The sequence below is a fragment of the Neodiprion virginianus genome, chromosome 3, assembly GCF_021901495.1.
Source record: "Neodiprion virginianus isolate iyNeoVirg1 chromosome 3, iyNeoVirg1.1, whole genome shotgun sequence".
Lineage (NCBI taxonomy): Eukaryota > Metazoa > Arthropoda > Insecta > Hymenoptera > Diprionidae > Neodiprion > Neodiprion virginianus.
Window position 1 is genome coordinate 29465540 of NC_060879.1, and position 20555 is coordinate 29486094.

The 20555-nt window shown below is 40.7% G+C and overlaps 5 protein-coding genes across 6 annotated transcripts in view; all 5 read left to right on the plus strand.

Annotated features, from left to right (window-relative positions):
- Window positions 1–49: 49 nt before the first annotated feature.
- LOC124301412 (phenoloxidase-activating factor 1-like) lies at window positions 50–2842 on the plus strand. The gene is made up of 7 exons (XM_046756406.1): window positions 50–314; window positions 391–577; window positions 1093–1298; window positions 1587–1786; window positions 1857–1914; window positions 2487–2643; window positions 2749–2842. The coding sequence occupies exons 1-6, from the start codon at window positions 98–100 to the stop codon at window positions 2609–2611; spliced, it is 993 nt and encodes a 330-aa protein (XP_046612362.1). The 5' UTR covers window positions 50–97; the 3' UTR covers window positions 2612–2643; window positions 2749–2842.
- A 531-nt stretch (window positions 2843–3373) lies between these two features.
- LOC124301413 (trypsin-1-like) lies at window positions 3374–6557 on the plus strand. Of its 2 annotated transcripts, XR_006907470.1 has the most exons (8): window positions 3374–3574; window positions 3662–3713; window positions 3808–3976; window positions 4052–4260; window positions 4354–4547; window positions 4632–4689; window positions 4781–5582; window positions 6179–6557. XR_006907470.1 is itself a non-coding variant. In XM_046756407.1 (7 exons), exons 1-7 carry the CDS (start codon window positions 3524–3526, stop codon window positions 4903–4905), a joined length of 858 nt encoding a protein of 285 aa, XP_046612363.1. In that variant the 5' UTR covers window positions 3374–3523; the 3' UTR covers window positions 4906–5630. The 2 variants fall into 2 exon arrangements, 1 of the variants encoding a protein (XP_046612363.1); XM_046756407.1 differs by lacking the exon at window positions 6179–6557 and having other exon boundaries at window positions 4781–5630.
- LOC124301414 (dnaJ homolog subfamily C member 9) lies at window positions 6448–16531 on the plus strand. The gene is made up of 4 exons (XM_046756408.1): window positions 6448–6589; window positions 6853–7167; window positions 7297–7463; window positions 15781–16531. Exons 1-4 carry the CDS (start codon window positions 6496–6498, stop codon window positions 16030–16032), a joined length of 828 nt encoding a protein of 275 aa, XP_046612364.1. The 5' UTR covers window positions 6448–6495; the 3' UTR covers window positions 16033–16531.
- On the plus strand, window positions 9026–11620 carry LOC124301408 (uncharacterized). The gene has a single exon (XM_046756399.1). It carries the CDS (start codon window positions 9443–9445, stop codon window positions 10838–10840), a length of 1398 nt encoding a protein of 465 aa, XP_046612355.1. The 5' UTR covers window positions 9026–9442; the 3' UTR covers window positions 10841–11620.
- A 143-nt stretch (window positions 16532–16674) lies between the features above and the next one.
- LOC124301409 (sonic hedgehog protein A) overlaps window positions 16675–20555 on the plus strand; it is a 55330-nt gene continuing 51449 nt past the window's right edge. Inside the window, exons 1-2 of the mRNA XM_046756401.1 lie at window positions 16675–18183; window positions 19300–19510. Of these exons, the coding sequence (XP_046612357.1) occupies window positions 19478–19510 (33 nt within the window). The 5' untranslated portion in view covers window positions 16675–18183; window positions 19300–19477. The remainder of the gene's footprint in view (window positions 18184–19299; window positions 19511–20555) is intronic.

Consider the following 20555-nt stretch of genomic DNA (forward strand, 5'->3'; position numbering starts at 1 on the left):
CGCTATATACCATTCCGTAAAAGTAATGAAACAATTGTTCATTAAACCGGCGATGCAGCGTGCGGGATAGATAACTCATCCAACTAGAAACTACTGCATGGGCAGTCGCCGAGTGTGTTTTCGTACCTGCATAAGCCCAGTTGTGCGAGTTACCAAAAGCCGTTTTATAACAATGATACTTGTGAGTTTTTTGGCGATGCTGTCACTCTGCTTACTCTGCCCTGTACAGTGCTTGAATTCGGCTTTAAAATCTGCTCATCGATCGTCGAGGCAATTAGATAATTCCTACGGAAGTCCAAGCTACAAGCACTGCGGTAAGATTAGCTTGAGGATGCGGGAGGAGTCGAGTTTCCTGCTCTTGATATGCAAATTTGTTACACTCTCGCACAGAATGCGGGAGATCAAATTCCCGCGGAGGGCAGGCGGGCTACACAAGAGTGGTTGGCGGCGTCAAGGCATCGCCGAATGAATTTCCCTGGATGGCGATGGTCGTCGCTAATGGTTCCAATCTTGTCTGCGGCGGTTCCCTGATAAACGATCGCTACGTCCTTACGGCAGCACATTGTTTGGCGTTGGGGTAAGAAATCATTTCGTTACCCCAAATCTTATATACCTGAATTACCGGATCATGTTACTTACGGTAATTAGGCGGACGTTCCGTCACTTCCCTACGGGGAATTCGTATCATATTTCATAAAAATCTATCACCGAGGACCCTCTTATATCCTCTTGGATACTGAGACGCTACGGATATTCTGTCAGTTCTAACGTATATAGCATAGAACTCCAGAGAAGTGATAAAATCCTGAAATTACTGTCAAAAATTAATTCCGATCTTTGGGTCTTTTTTCCTGCTGTCTGTGGAACACAGTATCTTTTATCAAAAACTCGTTACTCCCGTTCTCATCAACATCAACAACAAGCCACCTCAAAAACTGCAGTTACTTCAAACTTTTACCGCTAATTCTCAACTGATTGAATTTCACCCCTCAGGGTACGTGTAGGGCTGTTGAAAATTTGATCACCACCGTAATTGCATTTCTTGTAATACCGTAAGTGAATTTGTACCTGACTGATGCCGTGATGCCAAAGTTTTAGTAAAGCAGAGACAAAGGTGGTGCTTGGTGAGCATGATCGATGCACGGCTGACTCTCGCACAGTGATACTTTCCGTTGAAAAGTTTTATCCGCATCCACAATTCCAAGAGGACACGAACTACGCTGACGCAATGCTCATTCGGCTGAACATGAGAGTCACATTCAACGAGTTCATCAGGCCGATTTGCTTGCCAAAAATGAGTATGTTGATAAAGAGCTTGGCCATGTAGAACCCGTCAGCTTTTCACCTAAAGTTCAGTCCTGCCGGGGGCGTTAAATTGGAAAAAAAAAACTGTGATTTGGTACTTGGTCATTGTCGATGCTCCGACCAAAGTCTGAAAGTGTATAACTTTAAATTCGAAGTGGAAAATCGTTCAAACATCAACAATATAAATTGTGATTTTTCTATCATTTTGAGAGAGTAACGGAGATGGCAGCGGCGGGGAGAGACAAGCGTTTGTATAATTTAATACACCGACTTAATTACAGTACTGCAACGAAGCACGGCCTCACGGTTTGGCGGAAAGGTGGCCTTCACACTGGGCTGGGGCCGCGCTGACCATGGTGTAACAGTCTGCTCGCTGCGGGTCGTAGCTTTGGAAATTTATGAGACACAATCCTGTCCTACCAAAATACCAACGCTACTCTGTGCCGGATCCCGGCAAGCTGCGGGTCGCGACGCTTGTCAAGTGAGTTTTGTGTAAGCGTGAAATGAAACAGCAGGCAAATTTGCTTCAACGTCTTAAATTTCGGTTTCAGGGAGACAGCGGTGGTCCTCTGCAAGTCCGGAATAAAGATCGGAAATTTGAATTAATCGGTGAGTTACGTAGTGGAAATAGAAATATATCGACAAGTTCCATTTTCATAAAAATTAAATTAAATTGTTGTACTTTTTGATTCTACTTTAACTCGATGGCGCCGTTGATGCCAACGCTCACTATTCACCGAGTATAACATGCCTCCATTCGATTTAATAACTGAAGTTGCTGAAATACTCAACCTCGTACACCCAGGTGAACAATAAAATTCGACCGAAGAGATTAGCATCGTTAAATTAGATTGCACCAAATTCGCGATTTGTAGTCCCAGATATCAATTGGAACTATGGAATGTACCGTAGTTTGGAGTAAATTATCGTTGTCTTTCGACAAGTTCTATGTGGTAAACCGGTCTTCTCTACCGATGAAGTTACTTAAATATTCATAGAGAGAATCAACGCTAAGTCCTTAATATCCCGGAAAAGTGTGCATATTTTCAGACACATCGATGTAATCATGCCTGCAAGCTTCAATGCAATGTTTCCTTATCGACAGAGCATTGATCTTAATCAAAACAGACATATGCGTTAACAAAAGAAGTATTGCGATAGATCATAAGCGTGCCTTTCAGGAATCGTATCAAATGGTATTGGATGTGGCAACCAGGATTTCCCCGGACTTTACACGGACGTTCCTCGACTTCTTCCGTGGATCCTTAAAGTTACGTCGCAAGATTCAATGTACTGTTGGCGTTGATCGAAAATCGACCTTTAGTGAATAAATTTCAGGTATTGATTGATTCTAGTTTATTTAGCATTGCGCAATGCTTACACATATTTTCTCATGTCTATATACTGGAATGTTGAAATTTTATTACATGTTGGTATGTGCAGGATTACAAATAAAATTTGCGAGCTCGTGTCCATATGTGCCATGCGTGTCCATGTATCTTGAAAACATAAATAAAGATTACAGCATGTTGTTGAATTCATCCACTGATTTGAAGTCTAACCAGCTTTAAGCTTGCTCAGTTATATCTGGATAGTACTCAACAACCATTTACTTATACTTCAGGTAAGTATCAATCATGCAAATCAGTAGGTAGCAGTTATTGAGTTATTGGTGATTATGAACAAAGTCTGAAATATTGAGTAATACAATAATTGCAAGTTCATTTATTAGATAAACAGTAACATTCTGACTACAAGGTGTTTTTTATAATTCACGTTCAAATCCTCGATTTAGCAGCTCTAATCGAGCTATCATAGAAATTAATTCTAAACGTTGAACGCTATAGACTCAACTACGCTACAGTAAATAGAGGCCCTGCATCCAATGAAATCATAAAAAATACATGCAATACCCTTTTAGCATTTTTTTACAGCAGCCTTGCCTTGGCTATGCTATTGCCGTATTGCCGTAAGGACAAATGGAATAAGAAGATGCAGAGAGGGGACGGATCTCGGTAAATGTAAGGTGAGGCAAAGAAAACGAGGAGTAATCAATGCAGGTAACGACAGATGCGAACCGAGTCGCTGTACGGGGGTTTGCCAAGTAAGCCGCATATCACTCGGGATATAGATCGAAGTATGCGGCCACCGAGCTCAGTAGCTTCTGCAGATTAGAGGGAGTCATCAACTCGGCGCAGTTATTCGCCACATTAGCACCATGAAACGGAGTGCAGCGTTATTCGCGATATGGTCTTTGCTGATACCTCAGGTTAGTTGAATTTCTCTTTTGGAATAACGTCATGAAATAATGACAACGTCACCTAAATCGCACGATAAAATTACGTCGTCGTTCCAGGTGGTCGAGTCCCGGAAAACCTTGCAGCCTAAAGTCATTGATCCGGAATGTGGTAAATTTCATGTCATATCTATGCTGCGTAGCGCTATGACGCAGGCCAGAATCAACGATATGATCCAACTTCTTGTGTTTGTTGCTTGTACCAGAGTGCGGAGTTTCCGGTGAAGGAGTCGCCAACCGAATCGTGGGTGGGGTAATATCGGTGCCGCACACTTTCCCTTGGGTCGCAGCGATCTTCGTCAGAGGTTCTCTGCACTGCGGCGGAACCCTGATCAACGACCGATACATCCTTACTGCCGGACACTGCGTGAAATGGTGTGTTTTCATGGATTACTGTGCAGCTACGTCGGCTTCGTGGTCCTAAACTAACGGTATCGTTGTCTCCCGCAGGACAAACCAGAACGATCTATCCGTATGGCTTGGAATCCACGACATCGAGAATCGCGATGGAGGCGTCGTGTCGCCCATCGAACAAGTGATTCTTCACGATGGGTTCAGGAGCGATTTCCTGCACGACACGAACGACATCGCTCTGATTAAACTCAAGTACCCCGTACGGTACAACGAGAACATCAAACCAGTTTGTCTGCCTTACAGAGGTGCGACGAATGGATCAGTAAATTTTTTTCTCTAGGTCGACAATAACCAGTTACTAATATTTATCTTCGGTGATAATTACACCCTTGTGATAGAATCGGACTACACCAATCACAAGGTCAGTGCTACCGGATGGGGCAGAGTCACCACCTCTGGTAATGCTTCCAGATTCCTCCGTCAAGCTGATCTGAAAGTTATGCCCTGGTCCGACTGTCGTAATACGTCGTTCGGCAACCATCTCACCAAGTCTATGCTCTGTGCGTACAATGACGATACGGACGCCTGTCAGGTACGTTTCTCTCTAGCCTATGACTTGTGTTGCTGTCCTTTTCAACTATTTATCAGCTGAACGTAGCTTTGTTAAAAACGATAGGGCGACAGCGGCGGCCCTCTGCTCTTCAAAAGACAGGACGACAAGTATGAAATCGTTGGTAAGACACCGCATAGCCACTTGTTACGTATTGGGTCAAACTGCCTGCTTTAATCAGTTAAATCGAAACCTGTGAATCTGTGATTTCGCAGGGGTTGTCTCTTGGGGAATAGGATGTGCCAAACGTGGCATGCCGGGTATTTACGTCAAGACTACCGACTACCTGGACTGGATAACCGCTAGAACCACAACCGCGATATATTGCGCCGATAATTAGTTGGATAGAAGTTTAATGATCGATGCGACACGTAAATGTGTGAAATAGTACCTATTGTTGTTGTGATGGTTAATAGTGTCAAGAGAATACATTTAGGCCAATATCAAGTGTTTTTATCAGACGGTTAGACGTGGCGGTGGCGACAAGCTTTTGGGTTTCCTTGAAGTGGCTGCAAAGAGAAGTACAGGACGAGAACAGTGCTAGAAATTAAAATGGTAACCAGGAATGTGGAATCATATTCATGCATAGACAAAATTCTGTGTTGACTGTGACAATAATAAAGATATTATGAGAACAGTACGAAAAAACAAAGACGTTCTGAGCATTGCGCTTAAATTTTACAGGTAAGCTACAAACATTGAGTAAAGTTCGGTACCGTCTCTTTATCGTCTCCTGACGTCGTTAACGCAATCGCCACGGTATACATTTTCAATCTTATTTTACGACCAGCCTCATGAATTTCACGTCACCTTGATAACTCCTCAGACGCCTCTTACACCAGAAGTTGCTGATTAAAAACATAATAACAAATACACATAGCTATATAAAAGACTATTAAGTGAATCAAATGAAAATTTATGATCAGTGTTCATTATTGAAACCACGGTAGCGTAAAAATCACCAATCAAGACGAAAGTCGCATTCGTGCATTCGGCTACCACATAATAAATTCTCAGGTAACGATATTTTGGTCGCTTGGAACGAGTAATTTCAATTTTCTCCGGTTCTCAAATCCACCAATATAAAAATAATGGCAAGTCAAATTTTTTTATTGAATTTATTTGTAGGACTAATAATCGAGTCGCACGTTTCAAGTTCACTAGCAGTTATAAATATTATTATAGACTCTTGTACAGATACATCATTACAAGCAAATTTCGTATCATAACTTTTTGCAGCCGAGTCTCAAAAACTGGTAACTGTTCAGTAGAAAGTAAGCCAAATTGGAAATAAGTTTTTAAGTCCAAAAGAGATCTTTTTCTTATTCAATGCAAAGAATTTCTCTTCATTTTATTTCTTTATTAATTCGAGCATAAAAAAAAAACATTTTCCGTAAAAACAATTCCAATTTCCAACCTTCAAATACAAAAGAGATAATAAACAAGACGATCATTAATTATTTCATCGTATTAATAATACGATGAAATATAATTGTCAAGCATATTCCTATTCAATTTTACGACGTATAATTCTAACTCATCTCCAACTCAAATACCAGATAGGGTTAACCATGTGTTGTAAAAACAGTCCCAATTTCTGAAATTTATCTTAGGGAGAATCGCTCATTGAACAACGTCCATATTTCTTCCGATTGAATGCCAAACGAACAAAACAGCGACGTCATTAAAATTAGTTGACCGCGTTAAACGCCAAATAGTATGCAACCACGTATACTCTGCGCCTAATGGCAGGCTAACCGCTATACAGTTAGAGACACGAGCCGTTTGTTTACCCAACTCGGCGTTGCGTGCGCAAGGGCAGCAGCGTTCATTTCGCGTTTCTAGGACAGATGTGCGCCGTCTGAAAGTGATTTTGCATTGAGTAGAATAAATCTATGGTAAATTTAACGTTTTTATAAAATAATTGACAATGGCGGGGCTCTTGGATTTGTGCGAAAAGTATTTCGGCGCCCGAGACTTTTACGAAGTGTTGAAGATTCCGACAAACGCAAACGAGAAGCAAGGTACGTTTAACGTTGCTGTTTACAGCTGATATCCTAACCTGTAAAGTCAACGGTGTTCGGTAGAAATATTTGACGAAATCAAGTCGTATTTTCTCATCCTATGACGTTCCGAGATTTTTGAAATCGGAGTAACAAAAACATGCATCTGAGTTATTTCCGACAAGCTCCAATGACTATTTGAATATTTGCTTCGCTAACAAAGAGATCTTTATGAATCCAATGCAAATAGAGAATAATGATTATTTTGAAACATTTTTTTGCAGTTAAGAAAGCGTATCACAAATTGTCACTACTCGTACACCCTGATCGAGTGGAGGAAAACGTGAAGGCTGAAGCCACGGAAAAGTTCAAAGTACTCGGAAGGATCCACTCAATTCTAAGCGACAATGATAAGAGGAAGATCTACGACGAGTCTGGCCAATTTGACGAGGAGAGCGAGGAAGTTGTTATGAAAAATTGGGCTGATTACTGGCGATCTTTATTCAAAGAAATAACTGTCGAAGATATCAACAATTATGAAAAAAATTACAAGGGATCTGAAACTGAGATAAAAGACTTGAAGCGGGCTTATATGGACAGTAAGCATACATTCGCACTAACGTTACTGCGAGACCCTTACACAATACAATTTGTGCGCAAACGTGGGAATTTGGTACTTTCGTCACAGTAATGGTTGAATTAAGAATATTTCTATCATAACTTTCCAGGCAAAGGTGATATGGACTATATTCTTGAAGCTGTTCCATTTACAAACTGTGCTGAAGAACCGCGTCTGCACGATATAGTTCAAGAATTGATTGAAACCGGAGATGTACCAGAGTTCAAAGCTTTCACTGAGGAGGATCCCAAAAAGAAAATACGCAGGAAACGAAAGGTAAGTGAGCCGTATTGAATTAAAATAATCATGAAAAGGCTAATACGTTGGAAATCTGTTCCCATTCCTTTCCTGTCCCACGATTTCTACTAGCCAAGTCTACGCATCATTTTTGGTGCCTGTTATGTTCCCCACCCAAATGTGTATTCCTATCTTTCATTTCGCATGATCAATAGCTAAGAAAGCTTTATAAACGATAATATCCGTCTCTCTCAATCAATCGAATTTTAATTTGATTCCATTCAAGACTTTGCCTATGAATATTGTTCAATCTGTATATCTGTTTCACCACTTCCATAACCAGTATACATCAAGTACGGATTACTCTGTACTGATAATTCCGAACTCTGGTGGTGCACCGTACTGCTGTGCACAATTAAGAACAGATTTTAACAAATAGTAGAGAACGAAATTCCTGTAAAGATTCACCCATGCGAAAAGTGCAATTGCACCGAAATTCTAAGACAGCGTTTAAATATTACTCAATAAATGTTCAGGGAGGGGAAGGGGGGGAGGGGCATACCACACTGGAAAGCAGGCATGGCAGTGACGTCATACGATCATTTGGCAAAAACGGTATATATATACAGCTGTGATTTTTAAGACATTCAAAACTGCGTGCTCGAACAACAGTTGTGAAACTAAATGAAATTACTGGTGTAATGATTAACCTGCGGTGGTAAAAGAGGGAGAGGGACGAAGGTCTCTAATTGTAAGTATAGAAAGGATCAATGTGGAATCAACCAAACAGACATTGTGTCAGGACAAATCATTTACCTCAAGTATTTTTAACTTGATATTTAATGATGCCTTTTCACTTGCATGCTCTTTTCTGTACTTGTTTTATTTTCGCTTCGATGAACTAATAATTTGTCAAATCAAGATCACTCGTGTTTTGCAATATCAAATTAAGTTATTTGGTTCACAATCGTATACATTGATATAACCCTCCGAAATATTTTGAAAAAATCTTAAATATTTCACTATTTCAAATGCTATTCGTAAAATTTTTCAAGCTCGAAAATTTTAAGAGTACTAAGAAAAATGTAAAATTATTGTGCAAGAAAGTTGTCAAATGTACGTGTTTATTGTTTTGTATACAGGAATGTAGTGAATATTTAACAATTTTTGTGGCACATGTCCACCGAATATTCCGCAATGCCAAATGCAATGCAACCTGTTATGAATATATATCCTACAATTTTATTTTCAACGACCTCAATGTGAAAAGAATGTTGTCAAGAAACAATAGAAAATTGTTTTCTCTAAATTTGGTGATCCATTTGCTTATCGCAAATGGTTTTAAATGTCGAAGACGTGTTATCGAGGTAAAACTTATCATGCCCAGTAAATGCCATGTGGCAGATTTGCATGTGACCCAGTTCAATTTTTATCAATTCGATTTGAAATCACGCATGTGTTCGCCGTTTTCCACTGGAATAGCACGACCATACGTCCGTTCTATTTTCATGCTGTCCTATTTTTACCGATGGATAGCCACTTGACGATTAAACGTAGAGTGGAAGGGAGGGCTCGACCACTGGTAAATAAATATCCCGCTAACAGAAGACTTCTCTTTAGTTGCTCCAAACAATCGGTCCGGTGGTGACGTTGGACAGACGCTTATTACGAGTTACCGGAATGAAAAGTTAAAAATTTTTTAATTTCAGAATAACCCTGACCGAATCGTACCGTATATTCGTGAATGTGTAAACAACCGTGCTGGCTCGATGCCAATCGTCTTTATACATTGAAGACTTTTTTCCATATACTCTGCACATGAAAGTTGCTCGTGGAATCTTCGCGGTACTGAAGAAACACGTTTCGCCCGCTTTCGTCGAACGTTAGTCGTTCTCGGTCCATGAGATGTACGAGAAGTTCATCGGTTTGTTACAATTTCGTGAAATGAAACGCTAGCTAATTGAAAATTCTCGCTATAATTATTCAACTGAACATCTAAATTTGAGAACTCCAAGAAAATGGTGAATTCACACGCTGTGTTATCAGTGCTTTTGCTGCTGGTGTCAACTATATCACGTATCAGTGGAAATTGTGAAGGAAAATTAAAGGAATATTCCTGCAATGGAGGTGACATTTCTGACCTCAAGATAGTACAAGCTGACGTAGAAGTACTTCAAATATCAGACATGAAAGTTCCGAAACTGTCGGTCGACGCGCTGAAACGTTTTACCCAACTGCAAATATTCAGTTGTTCAAATTGTAGTATCCGAGAAATCGAGCCCGGTGTTTTTCAGAACAAATTTAACCTGGAACAACTGACATTAAACAACAATCATCTAACCAGCGTGAAAGCGAATTGGATTCAGGGTCCGGAGTATCTCACGTATCTAGATCTGACCCATAACAAGATCACCGGGATCGAACCTGGTGTCTACAAACTAATTGAAAACCTGGCGGAGCTCCGACTCTCGGGAAACCCGATCGAGTGCCTCGACACGAAAGCTATGTCGAACTTAAAGTCACTGCGGATATTCCTCTTGGACCAAGTGCCCACGTTCAAATGCCCGCGGCTAATGGCCGAGTTCGTCAAGCAGCACGGCATCACCGCCGAAACGGATAAAACTTGGAAGGAAATTCAGGTTTCCGAACAAGATGAAAAGAACTTTTACGCAAAGGCAGTCGAGGCCGCCGAAAAGTTGGACAGGATCGTTTCGACGGAATCGACGCCGATAATTCCGATCGTCACGACACCCCGATTTTTTCCCGTCACGCAAAGGCCGCTGGAACTTCTCACCTCGGTGGATATCGACATCGGCGAAGTTCTCACGACGAACACGCTCTGGAGAGAACCGAAGAGCTCGACTCCCAAGCCGGTTCCCGAAATCCTGGCGGTACCCTCGACCACCGAAACGTCCCAGCCCCTGTCGTCGTCCGTGATAATCGAAGCGTCGAGTATCGTCACCACGAGCTACGAGCAGGAGTCATCCGACATAGTGACAACCACTTTCAGCTTGGAATCGACTACGAAGGTGGCTCCAGTCGGCAAAGAAAAGGCGACCCCCGTAATCCCGGTCGCCGTTTACACGTCCGCGAGTGTTCCAGTGGTCCATTATCCTCCTCCGTCACCGGTGCCCACGGTTATCATGCCGGCACCAAACGCGACGAACGGGGAACCGGAAAGGGATGAAAGTCTCCAGTTCGCCTCTGTGTTTCCACCCCCGTACGGCAACGTCGCCGATTCTCAACCGGGTGAACAACACGAGCTCGTCAGTCCGACAACGGTCAGACAAACGATCCCTGAAGAAGAAACTGACAAACCGCTGCCGCTGTGCAACGATGCCGGTCAAGGATTGAGGAACGCCGGGAGATATGCGATCGGGATATTCGTTGTCGTGTTTTGCTTAGGTTCACTGTGAGGTTAAAGTTTGACGGTTCATGGTACCGAATACGGAGCGGCGAATATATGACTGCACTTACTTATCAGTTTTCAGCGACTTAAATTTAATTACAACTTCAACTGAGTATAATCGACTTGTTTCGATATCTGACGCGTGGTCTTCTTTCCACAATTGTTTTTGTCTCACTTTTTCAAATTAATAGCTTCGATTGGGATGCTTGAGAAAATCAAGTGGATAACGTAATTGCAACGACACTCGACGGAATGATAAGAAAATATTAATTTGAAATATCGTTTTTAAGCTGTACCTTGTCGACTATATGAACCATGCATTTACATTATTATATATACATATATTTTATCTTTATGTCTAGTTATAGAGTTGAATAAGTAAGGTGTTGAGTGCCGAATGGCGTTTAATGAACAGTTTAACATTTAAATAGCGATTATAAGTTTATCATGCCGTTATTCATGCAGTGCTCCACACAGTTGATAAAAAGCGGATAATTATACATACGGAATTATTTTTATTCAATAAAATCAGTGCAAAAATGTTGCTGAACAATGCCGTATTGATTGTTACGAAACAACAATATGGTATAGGTATAAATAATCGTTCTGCAGATAAAATTGTCTCGTAATATATTTTGTTCTCTCGTTTTCTTCGTCAAATTTCTACTCCTACAGATAAACCAGAAATCGTGACCGCATCCATATAAAAAGCTCTGAACGCTTATCCCACACGCGTGTGCAGATCGACCTGATTTTAAAGAATAAGCGAATAAATGAGAACCATTGACGAATGGGTTTTTTTCTTTTTCTTTACACTAAACTAAAACACGCTGTCAATTTCAATGTCAGTTTAAATATACAGCTTCTACCGGGTGGAATCTCATTTGTGCTCGTTGCGTGAGAGTTAAAACATGGGATCAGATCTTCGAAGCGTTAAAAATATCCGGCTGTGTGGTTAAACGCCATTTTTCCAGTACTCCTCTCTTCCCTTCCTCCTTCACTATCTTGATTTTGTACAAAAGCTTGCAAAGCTCACGTGCCACGTGCGCGTTGAGCAACGATGCAACATCCAGTTCCCGTATTTTGTACACACGTGCGTCTAGCTTAACAGTGATTCGTCTGTATTACACTACGGTGGAAAAACTGCTTCTGCATAGCTCACTCAATCTTCCAAGTCTGTCTTCCAACGCTTCCGCCGGAGGTTTAAAAATCCAACAAAACGACGGGACGTTCCTAGTTTGTTTACAATCATTCACACTGATCCAACTACCAATTAAACACGACATGTATCGTATGTCGTATCAAATAACTACGAAATTAATGATAATTTAATTATTTACTCTCTAGCCAACGCACGTGACAACCTTGAACCCGTTTTAGAAGAATTTCCCATTAATTTGTTATACTAATGTGGCCTCCGTATTACGCGAGCTGACAATTTACAGGGAATGTGAAATGTCGCGCTCTCAATCGTCACTCTGCGATTGTTCCAACAATTATTTCCAACGCGATGATCACGGGTCAGTTGGTGTCATGGATATACATCCGTTAATTGATGAGAAAAATTTTCCTCGACTTACGATGCTGCACGGTTATTCGTTTCAGACAAATCGTTGCAACCGAATTCACTGCACATATGGCAGTGTACGAGCTTACTACATTTTTAATCACATTCCCAACGCACACATACTACTGACTTGGGCAAAAAAAGGTCAAGACATGATTAGAAAAACGCAAGAAGAAATCTGGGATGAGATAATTCGGTGGCACTTTGTCGTACCCACGGTGCATTAATATTAACCCAGTTTGGCTAGCTGGATAAAATAAGCCATTTTTGTATACTTGTAGACGCAGATAAAGTATTCACATACCAAAATTTAACCCTGAACGAACCTGAATAAGATTTTTCTTATTGCGAATGACTCTGACATTGAGCATCTTTGTACATATAATATCGTTCAATTAAACCGCATATTGTTCCTTAATGTAAATGCGGCATTTGTTTCACCATTCAAACGGTGCTATAGTATTTTTCTGTGTTTTGTACATTCCTTGTTGTTTCGTATTCGGGTAAATGATTTGTGAATTTGTTAACATCACGCCGTTCCGTATATATCTCGCATTTTATCTCTAATCACAAGAAAATACGATCAGGTCCATGTAAGTGTAACTGCATCGTTATACGAATACTAATACGTGGAGTTTAATTTTTTTCGCAAGCTGAAACAAAATTAACACAAGGCATCGATAGGTAGTGATTGAGCAGAAGATTTAATTTCTAATCATAAATAATCTTGAAATTTACGGTTTTCAAGTTTCCTGTGGCAAGTGTGGTACGGTTTATAAACGGGCCGAAGCAATGACGTAATTTGTAAACCATTCTTTTCGTGGTTTGTAACAACAAGCCGTGTAAAAGCAACTTAAAAATATTGGCAACGGTTCATTATTACTATCTGCAGTATATACGTATATACATGTAATCTTCGTCGAGTTTGTGAAAAGGAGTCGTTTTAGCTTTAAAAAAACATCTGTGAATTGAACATAATGAACGTCTGATGAATTTTTCTGGACGACTTCCAAACGTATAGACAGTCGTATAATCTAAGTTGTTTTTGCGAATATACGTTTAGTTACTACATTTAACTTCCCGTTGTTCAATTTGTCCCCGACGGAATGATTCGTGCAATATCTGTCTTCACGCTGGATTATCGCGAAATTAGTACCATGCAACATCGGCTGCTGTGCCGTACCGTTTACACGTAATTATGATTACCGAACAGAGATGAAGCAGGCGAATTCCCAAAAGTTTTGCCGATACGATGACGCGAGGTCGATCAATTAACGGATCAAAGAAGTACCTACACCCACAACGTGAGCCCGTGATAGGGGTCGAGTTATGTAACAGCTAACATTAGAGGATGCTTTAGGAAAGCTGCCAGATTTATAAATACTTGAACGACGTAATTCGGCTACCAGCAACGTTTAGGGTAACACAAATAACGGAATCTTGAAGTAGACCGAGGGAATAGATCGGTCCGTGACGTTCCCTATTACGTCACGCACGTATTCCGAAGGTCGAATTCCACGCCCTTCGACACATTTTGATTGTAAAACAAATTATAATGAAAAAAAGGCGTGAATAACTACGAACGGCAAAATAAACTTCCGTCGATGAACGTGTTTCGAATAATATCTGTGGTCAACTTTACAACCCACTTTACAGTTTTTACCGTTGAGACGATGCTGTAAAATCTATAAGATTTTGGCAAGAGTTCGAACAGGTGGCTGGATCGACGCGACGCGTTTCTCTAATTTCAATAACACTGATAATAGGTGCGTTTTTTGTTTTACCTGGGCGGGTGTAAATACACATACCTATGTACACCCGTACAAATAACATTACTCTAAAACTTGAAGTTTCCTCTTTGAAACGATTAATTATCAATCGTTGGGGATATCGATGATGCGGCATTAGTAATAATTGCTGCAGCTCGGTGCCAAATTCAATAAACCATGACAAAGTCTTGCACGTTGCTTGGTTTTTATATCTATCGTAGTGAAACTCTGTAAAAAGCATGCGCCACGGAAGACAGTTTGCAAATATTCTTATAATCGAGGAAAATCTGTTACTCGCGCAATCCTTATAAATAGCCAGATTCATTTTCAAAACAAACCATCTTCTACATAATTTGGAAGTCTTATGAAATTACTGTATGTTACGAACTTGGCAGTTGGTAATTTATCTGCTGCTGTTTTGTTGCAAGACCTGAAACTAAATTCAGCGGTGATATTGTAGCGAAATATCTGTCACAATCATTGTAAATAGAACGTTTCAATGTTACAATAGTACAGGTACTTTCATTGCGCCGGCAAATGGCAAGAACATTTATTTAAACGTTATGCGCGTTAGCCAATCTTTATTTTGTTTGCCAATTTTTACCGCAAACTTAAATCTTACTCGACTAGATATTACCATGCGTTAAGCAATCCAGGAATATTTCATTTTTTGTACACCATAATAATAACAATAACAACAACAACAACTTCCAAACCCGCTATACTCTTTCGGATATATCCCTATAACCGACTAGTTTATACGGGGCGAGAGAGGGATGGATTAGTAACAATCGTTATGCGGCTGCAGCCGACTTAAGATGTTCAATATAAACACCCTGTAAGCATATACAGTATACATATAGGTCTGTATCCGCGAGCAATGGCCTGAGTCAACGACACGCGTTGTTGATAACTTTGAAATAGATGATTATAATATACTGTTAAATAATCGCCGCTGCCTCGCCTCGCTTCCCGTTTCTTGAAGTAGACGTACTTCCAATGCCTGTAGACAAATTTAGTTCACGTATTGAAATATATTTATAGAAAAAAATCGAGGCTAGTACTTCGATAGTAAAACCGGAGTAGTACGCACTTGAAGAATTTTTTTACGTGACTCAACATCTGCTGGGTGGGCTGATTAATCCATCTTGAAAATTCTTCGCATTTGACTTTTCTAGGTTCTTTCTGCTATCTATATTTTACACGAATTTGGTCTGGATTAATTTTTTCTTATCGCACATGCTTTCGTAGCCAAAACTCTCACTAAGCGCAACTTGTACGTGAATCATGGTTGCAACTATTGCAACTGTCTTTGATACTCTTCCCGATAAATCCCTGACATTTTCAGACTTTCCCCGACAGATTCCCCAAGCCAACGTGCCATATGTAGGATGAGTTACACGGCAATGAATATTATTAACGGTGTTGAATTTTCTGTCAAACAAAAATGATCATTGTTGAGTCAGTCTGACGTTGTGTGTTTTTAAAAATCGCATCAGAAGGGAAAAAAAACAGCCGATGGGAAATAGAGCTGGCGAGTTTTTCGCATACCTTTTCGATTCTAATTTCGTAGATGTTTATATATAAATGTGAATTATGTTACGGTTTTAGTGGGCCAAGGAAGCGGCGGAAGCTGAGAAGCTCGAAAAGATGCTGAAAATTGAAAACGAAGAAAACGCGGCGTCTAACGCCTTATCCTTAGCGATTCAGAATAGGGGTACAGCTAGGGCAAAAGAGGCCAACAACTTTTTCGATTCGCTCGTCGAGAAGTACGCTAACAAAGCCGGAAAACCGTCCAAGGCGAAGAGTCCGAAGGGTGGGAGGATCGCAAAATCGCCGAGGAAAACCAAGAAGAAAGCCTAATTCCCAATTTCAAACCGTGAATCGTACCAAATTTCCCCTTCAATTTTATTATTTCAATGAATTGCAGTACAAATGGTGTTTATTTTTCGTTCCGTCATAATCTGGTTATTGCGTGGAACTATCATTGAAAGATGTTTTCTCTTACACTTGTAAAATCAGTCTCGTATACTTTGCTCTCAAATGTCATGATAAAGACGGACGATTACTACTGACAATATCATCTGAAAATTTTGTAGTAAACATTGCGCACTTATATAACTGCCGTGATCGAAGCACAGAGATACATTTATCTCTTGTGTAAACATTCGCCTGCTCGCTCGCATATTCGCCATTCGGCTCATGTGGCAGTCTACGTATAGGGTATACACCCGTTTCTCATTCCCATCCAAGCCGACGAATCGTACCTAATTGGGCATCACTTGGCATGTGAGGTAATTTACATTGTTTTTATTGTACCATGAAAATTTATTTATAAATAAAATCGTCATTGAAGTCATTGCATTACGGTATTGGTTGTAATGCCGTATCGAAAAATAAATCATCTATACAAATTTGCTAATATCTAGATAAGCAGAGCCTGGGGAAAAAAACTCAAGAAATTTTGCCACATGTGGGAAAGTGCTATAATACTAATGTTCAGATATTTGTCTGCAGATTTTTAATACGGTTCCATCTATTGCAGAATCTAAAAATGTACCAAGTCTAAAAATGGTCATGTTCTTTACTAAAATAATCTTGGAAGCGCAGAACCGGCCGCGATTGAAGTTTCTCAACGAATAATAACTTGCCGGTAGTCGGTACAAAAACGAATGTTTTCCTTCTCACCGCATCGATAAAAAAGGAAACCTAGACAGTAACTTTTCACAACGGCAACGGACGCTGGTAAGCGAGTCTTTTTACGCTTTTCACGGTCTCGTTTGTAGACTGTAAGCTCTTCCGGTAAGGTGTTAAATCGGTACTTTACTAACACACGACAAAAACTGAATTATTTGAAATGTTTTATTTCACGGTAAACTAACGGAGAAAACTGTTTTGTATTCAAGGGTTCCATTCCAGTCTAATGCGGCATAGCACCGACTGAGTCGAGGATCTATATAAGTTCGGAATTTGGAAAGTTTTGAATTTTTACGACCGTTATTCAAATCGTCAGATTCCCTAACGGGTATTTTACAAAATTTATACCGATAATAGTAAAAAGAAACACTGCAATCGCCGTAAGTTTGCTAGATAAGGTAAGGCGCTGAGCCGAGCTTACAATGAAAGCCGGAAAGGTGGCCCGGGAGTCCCGATAATGAGCCGAAACCCGTTTCGGGCTCGTTATCATAAAATTGCCGGTGTAAGTGGGTGAGAAGCGTCAAAAAGACATGCCACATCGACGCTCCGAGGGCAGAGTTTTCGCCACGCAAGAGGCCCGCGCTGCTCTTCCACCAAATCGCCGAACTCGGCTTCTTCCTCGGTGATCGTTAGTCAGAGGATACGACGACAGATTCGCTAACCCGTGGCATTACCTTCGCTCGTGTGATAGAAGCTCCATCGGCGTTATAAGTGGCTGTGCGGATCGGCCGCGTGGCCGCCTCCTAAGGCTCTCCGGGCTTCGGGTTACGTCTGGCCCTCGCCACTGCAGAGCTGCGCGTCTTGCACATCGGGTGACGCGTCCGAATTTCGAGATTCCCAAGTGTCGATTTCGATCTTATTTCTCGGGACCGTTTGTCCGCAGCGTTAAACACAGCGTTGATAATAATTGCTGTAATTCTTCGACAATTTTTTAAGGGAATTTTCACGTTTCTGCAATTTAGTTTTAGGAATTAACGTTTGAATTTCAAATCCGGACAACCGACGCTCTGCACTATGGGTAGAAGTTTATTGATCTAACCGAAGGGAAACGACGTTTCGGGACTGTCGAAATGAATTTGAAAATTACCGAACACCCGTTGTATGGCGATCAACGCACACGCGCGCGCCTTCGCCTGTAAACCCTCCTCTTATTACGGGTGTGCGGTGCAACATAGGTAGCTAAGTGTAAACCATCATTATTATTAGCTAGACACGTTACGGGGTCTCGGATTCAGACCCATGAAAAAGCAAAAAGAAACTGAGGAAGAAAAAGAAGAAGACGCCCAACAAACTTGAGTGGAATTGCATTTTTGCTCGGTCAGTATATGGGCTACAATTGCTACCTCGGATCGAGTACGGAATTCCGCTGTACCTATTACGCAAATCGATACAAAATTCCCCTTCATCAAGTAGGGTGAACAATTTATTTTTTTTTCCTCCAAACTGATCATAATTCAATTCGATACTGTATTCTAGAACATTCTTATCAGTGCCAAACTGTAGAGGATAGACGTTTTATTTCATCGTTAGTTTCAAATATTGAGTTAACTTTTTCCCACGATAATAACTTGCTAATGAATAGATATGAATTGTAAACCTGTCGCAAGTATTAATGTTTTCAAGTGAATACTTCGAGAATGTTGACATGACATATTATGGTGTGATGAATTCCCCTAATTAAATCAAGAGAATCTTAAACGGTGAAACAAAAAAAAAAGAATAAAAATTCCCTGCCAACTTTCAAAATCCGGTATACAGAGGTAAATGTTACGGTGATGAGCTTATAGTGCAAACTTATAATAGTGAACGATTGATGCGTACGTCCTTGCAAAATAATTAAGTAAGCTTTCTCTCTTAATTTCTTCGAAATATCTACTACCAACATACAGTGAAACCTTTTTATTACAAGCTGTAGAAAACCCTGTGATAAAAAACCAATGTTTCTTCAAAGTATAATGATTCATTGTATACCTACCGTTACAAATAGTGATTCTAACAATTTTACTCAAGCGTAGAAGTAACGAATTATTGAATCCACGATCAAATAGTGTACGTCTGTGCAAAGATTTTTGTAATATCGTTTTCTCCGGGTGAAGGTAACACTTTGAGGTCAAGTCACGCGAAAATTGTGTTTTATTTGACAGAATGAGTGAGACAGAAAAGCTGTGCTGCTCACAGGTAACTGACACCAAATTTCAGTGACAAGCTAACAAGTGTCTGATTGTATAGGATCATGGAATGTTGAAATTGTAGAAGTCAATTTGCAAATAAATAGGTATCATGTGATTTAAGAAAATACATAGCGATGATTCGCTAAATAGAGCTGGGTGCTAACAAGCGGCTCGTGTTTTACGCTTGCACAAATTATCAACTCAAAAATCTTGCAAAATGATAAAAATTCCCAAACTAACCCGGGATCCTTTTCCCATACAGAAGTCATCCATGCTACTCCAGCTGCGGTTGCATCGACTATACATGTATACGTGGTACATCCAGGACAAATCTGACAACGAAAATTGCACTGCAACCTGTACTTACATAATGCAAAAAACACATCGTTGGAAGTAATTTGTGCGCCAGAATCTTATAATTCTTCCATGTCAACATTCAGATGCTGAAATTAACACAGTGTTCAATTCACAAGGTTAGTATTTTCAATTAGAAACTATTTGCAATTCAGTGATAGGTAAGGATAGTATATAATATTTATGACCATTAATTTTATTCTCACGAGCAGTGATAACAACACGGTATACATTTTAAGCAAATACAAATACTTTGACTTGCTACTAACCAAACTAACAATTAATACAAATTTTATATTTTGACTTATGAAGTGTATATGTCAAATCGACTTGCACGTGTGCCTGATTCTCAGGAGAGTAGAATATTTATATATACAAGTTTTTTCGAGTTTGTAAAACATTTTCTGTAATTCATGAAAGCTCAACACGACCATATATTATACTGGTTCATTGAATGAACACAGATTTGGAATAATAAGGCAAACTTACCGGAAGAATGCAGAAACGTCAAGTCTAGGTAAAAATTAACATATTTTCCGAACAGTGTACACACACGAGGATAAAGGGAAAGAAAACAGGGCTGTGAAATTGGGGGCTAGACAGCGGAATGTGCAGCAGAGGTGCGAAAGGTGTGACGATAACTCGAGATTTGCTCTTCGTCGCCTTCTTCTTCTTTTCCCGACTCATCCTCAATCTCCTTCTTCTCCTTCCCGTAATAATACAATAATACTATTTTCGTCCTGACCGGCAGCTCTCCCTTGCAAGATTCAATGATACTCCCCGGGTGCACCCCGTTAAGTCTTAAGAGTGCCGCGAGAGAGGGAGAGGACGCCATCGGAAACCTCGTTGCGGAGTGTTGAGGCGCGACCGAGACGGAAGATGAGGTCGACGGGAAAGTGGCGAGGCGGGGGCGGAGGGGGAGGAACCGAGGGGTCCATCGGGACGGCAGTGGGGGACGAGGGGGAGCGACATTCCAGAAGGCGGCGGCGGCGGTGGTTCTCGTGGGAAACCAAAGAGAAAGAGATGAGAGATCGCCTCGCCGAGAGAGATGGACTTGAGGTATAAACTCTAAGGCGTCGTCCCCAGAGCTCGTGCACAACATCTCGCCGAGGGCATGTTGCGCCGTCTATGGATATACGTATTATACACCCGTCGAACATGCGA

Excerpts from the sequence above, each read along its gene's own strand:
- LOC124301412 (XM_046756406.1), top strand. The coding sequence starts at position 98 with ATGGGCAGTCGCCGAGTGTGTTTTCGTACCTGCATAAGCCCAGTTGTG. Across the intron at positions 1,299-1,586 it reads GATTTGCTTGCCAAAAATGA|TACTGCAACGAAGCACGGCC; the intron begins GTATGTTGATAA and ends ACTTAATTACAG. Across the intron at positions 1,787-1,856 it reads CGGGTCGCGACGCTTGTCAA|GGAGACAGCGGTGGTCCTCT; the intron begins GTGAGTTTTGTG and ends TTTCGGTTTCAG.
- LOC124301413 (XM_046756407.1), top strand. The coding sequence starts at position 3,524 with ATGAAACGGAGTGCAGCGTTATTCGCGATATGGTCTTTGCTGATACCT. Across the intron at positions 4,261-4,353 it reads AGTTTGTCTGCCTTACAGAG|AATCGGACTACACCAATCAC; the intron begins GTGCGACGAATG and ends CCCTTGTGATAG. Across the intron at positions 4,690-4,780 it reads CGACAAGTATGAAATCGTTG|GGGTTGTCTCTTGGGGAATA; the intron begins GTAAGACACCGC and ends GTGATTTCGCAG.
- LOC124301414 (XM_046756408.1), top strand. The coding sequence starts at position 6,496 with ATGGCGGGGCTCTTGGATTTGTGCGAAAAGTATTTCGGCGCCCGAGAC. Across the intron at positions 6,590-6,852 it reads AAACGCAAACGAGAAGCAAG|TTAAGAAAGCGTATCACAAA; the intron begins GTACGTTTAACG and ends ATTTTTTTGCAG. Across the intron at positions 7,168-7,296 it reads GAAGCGGGCTTATATGGACA|GCAAAGGTGATATGGACTAT; the intron begins GTAAGCATACAT and ends ATAACTTTCCAG.
- LOC124301408 (XM_046756399.1), top strand. The coding sequence starts at position 9,443 with ATGGTGAATTCACACGCTGTGTTATCAGTGCTTTTGCTGCTGGTGTCA.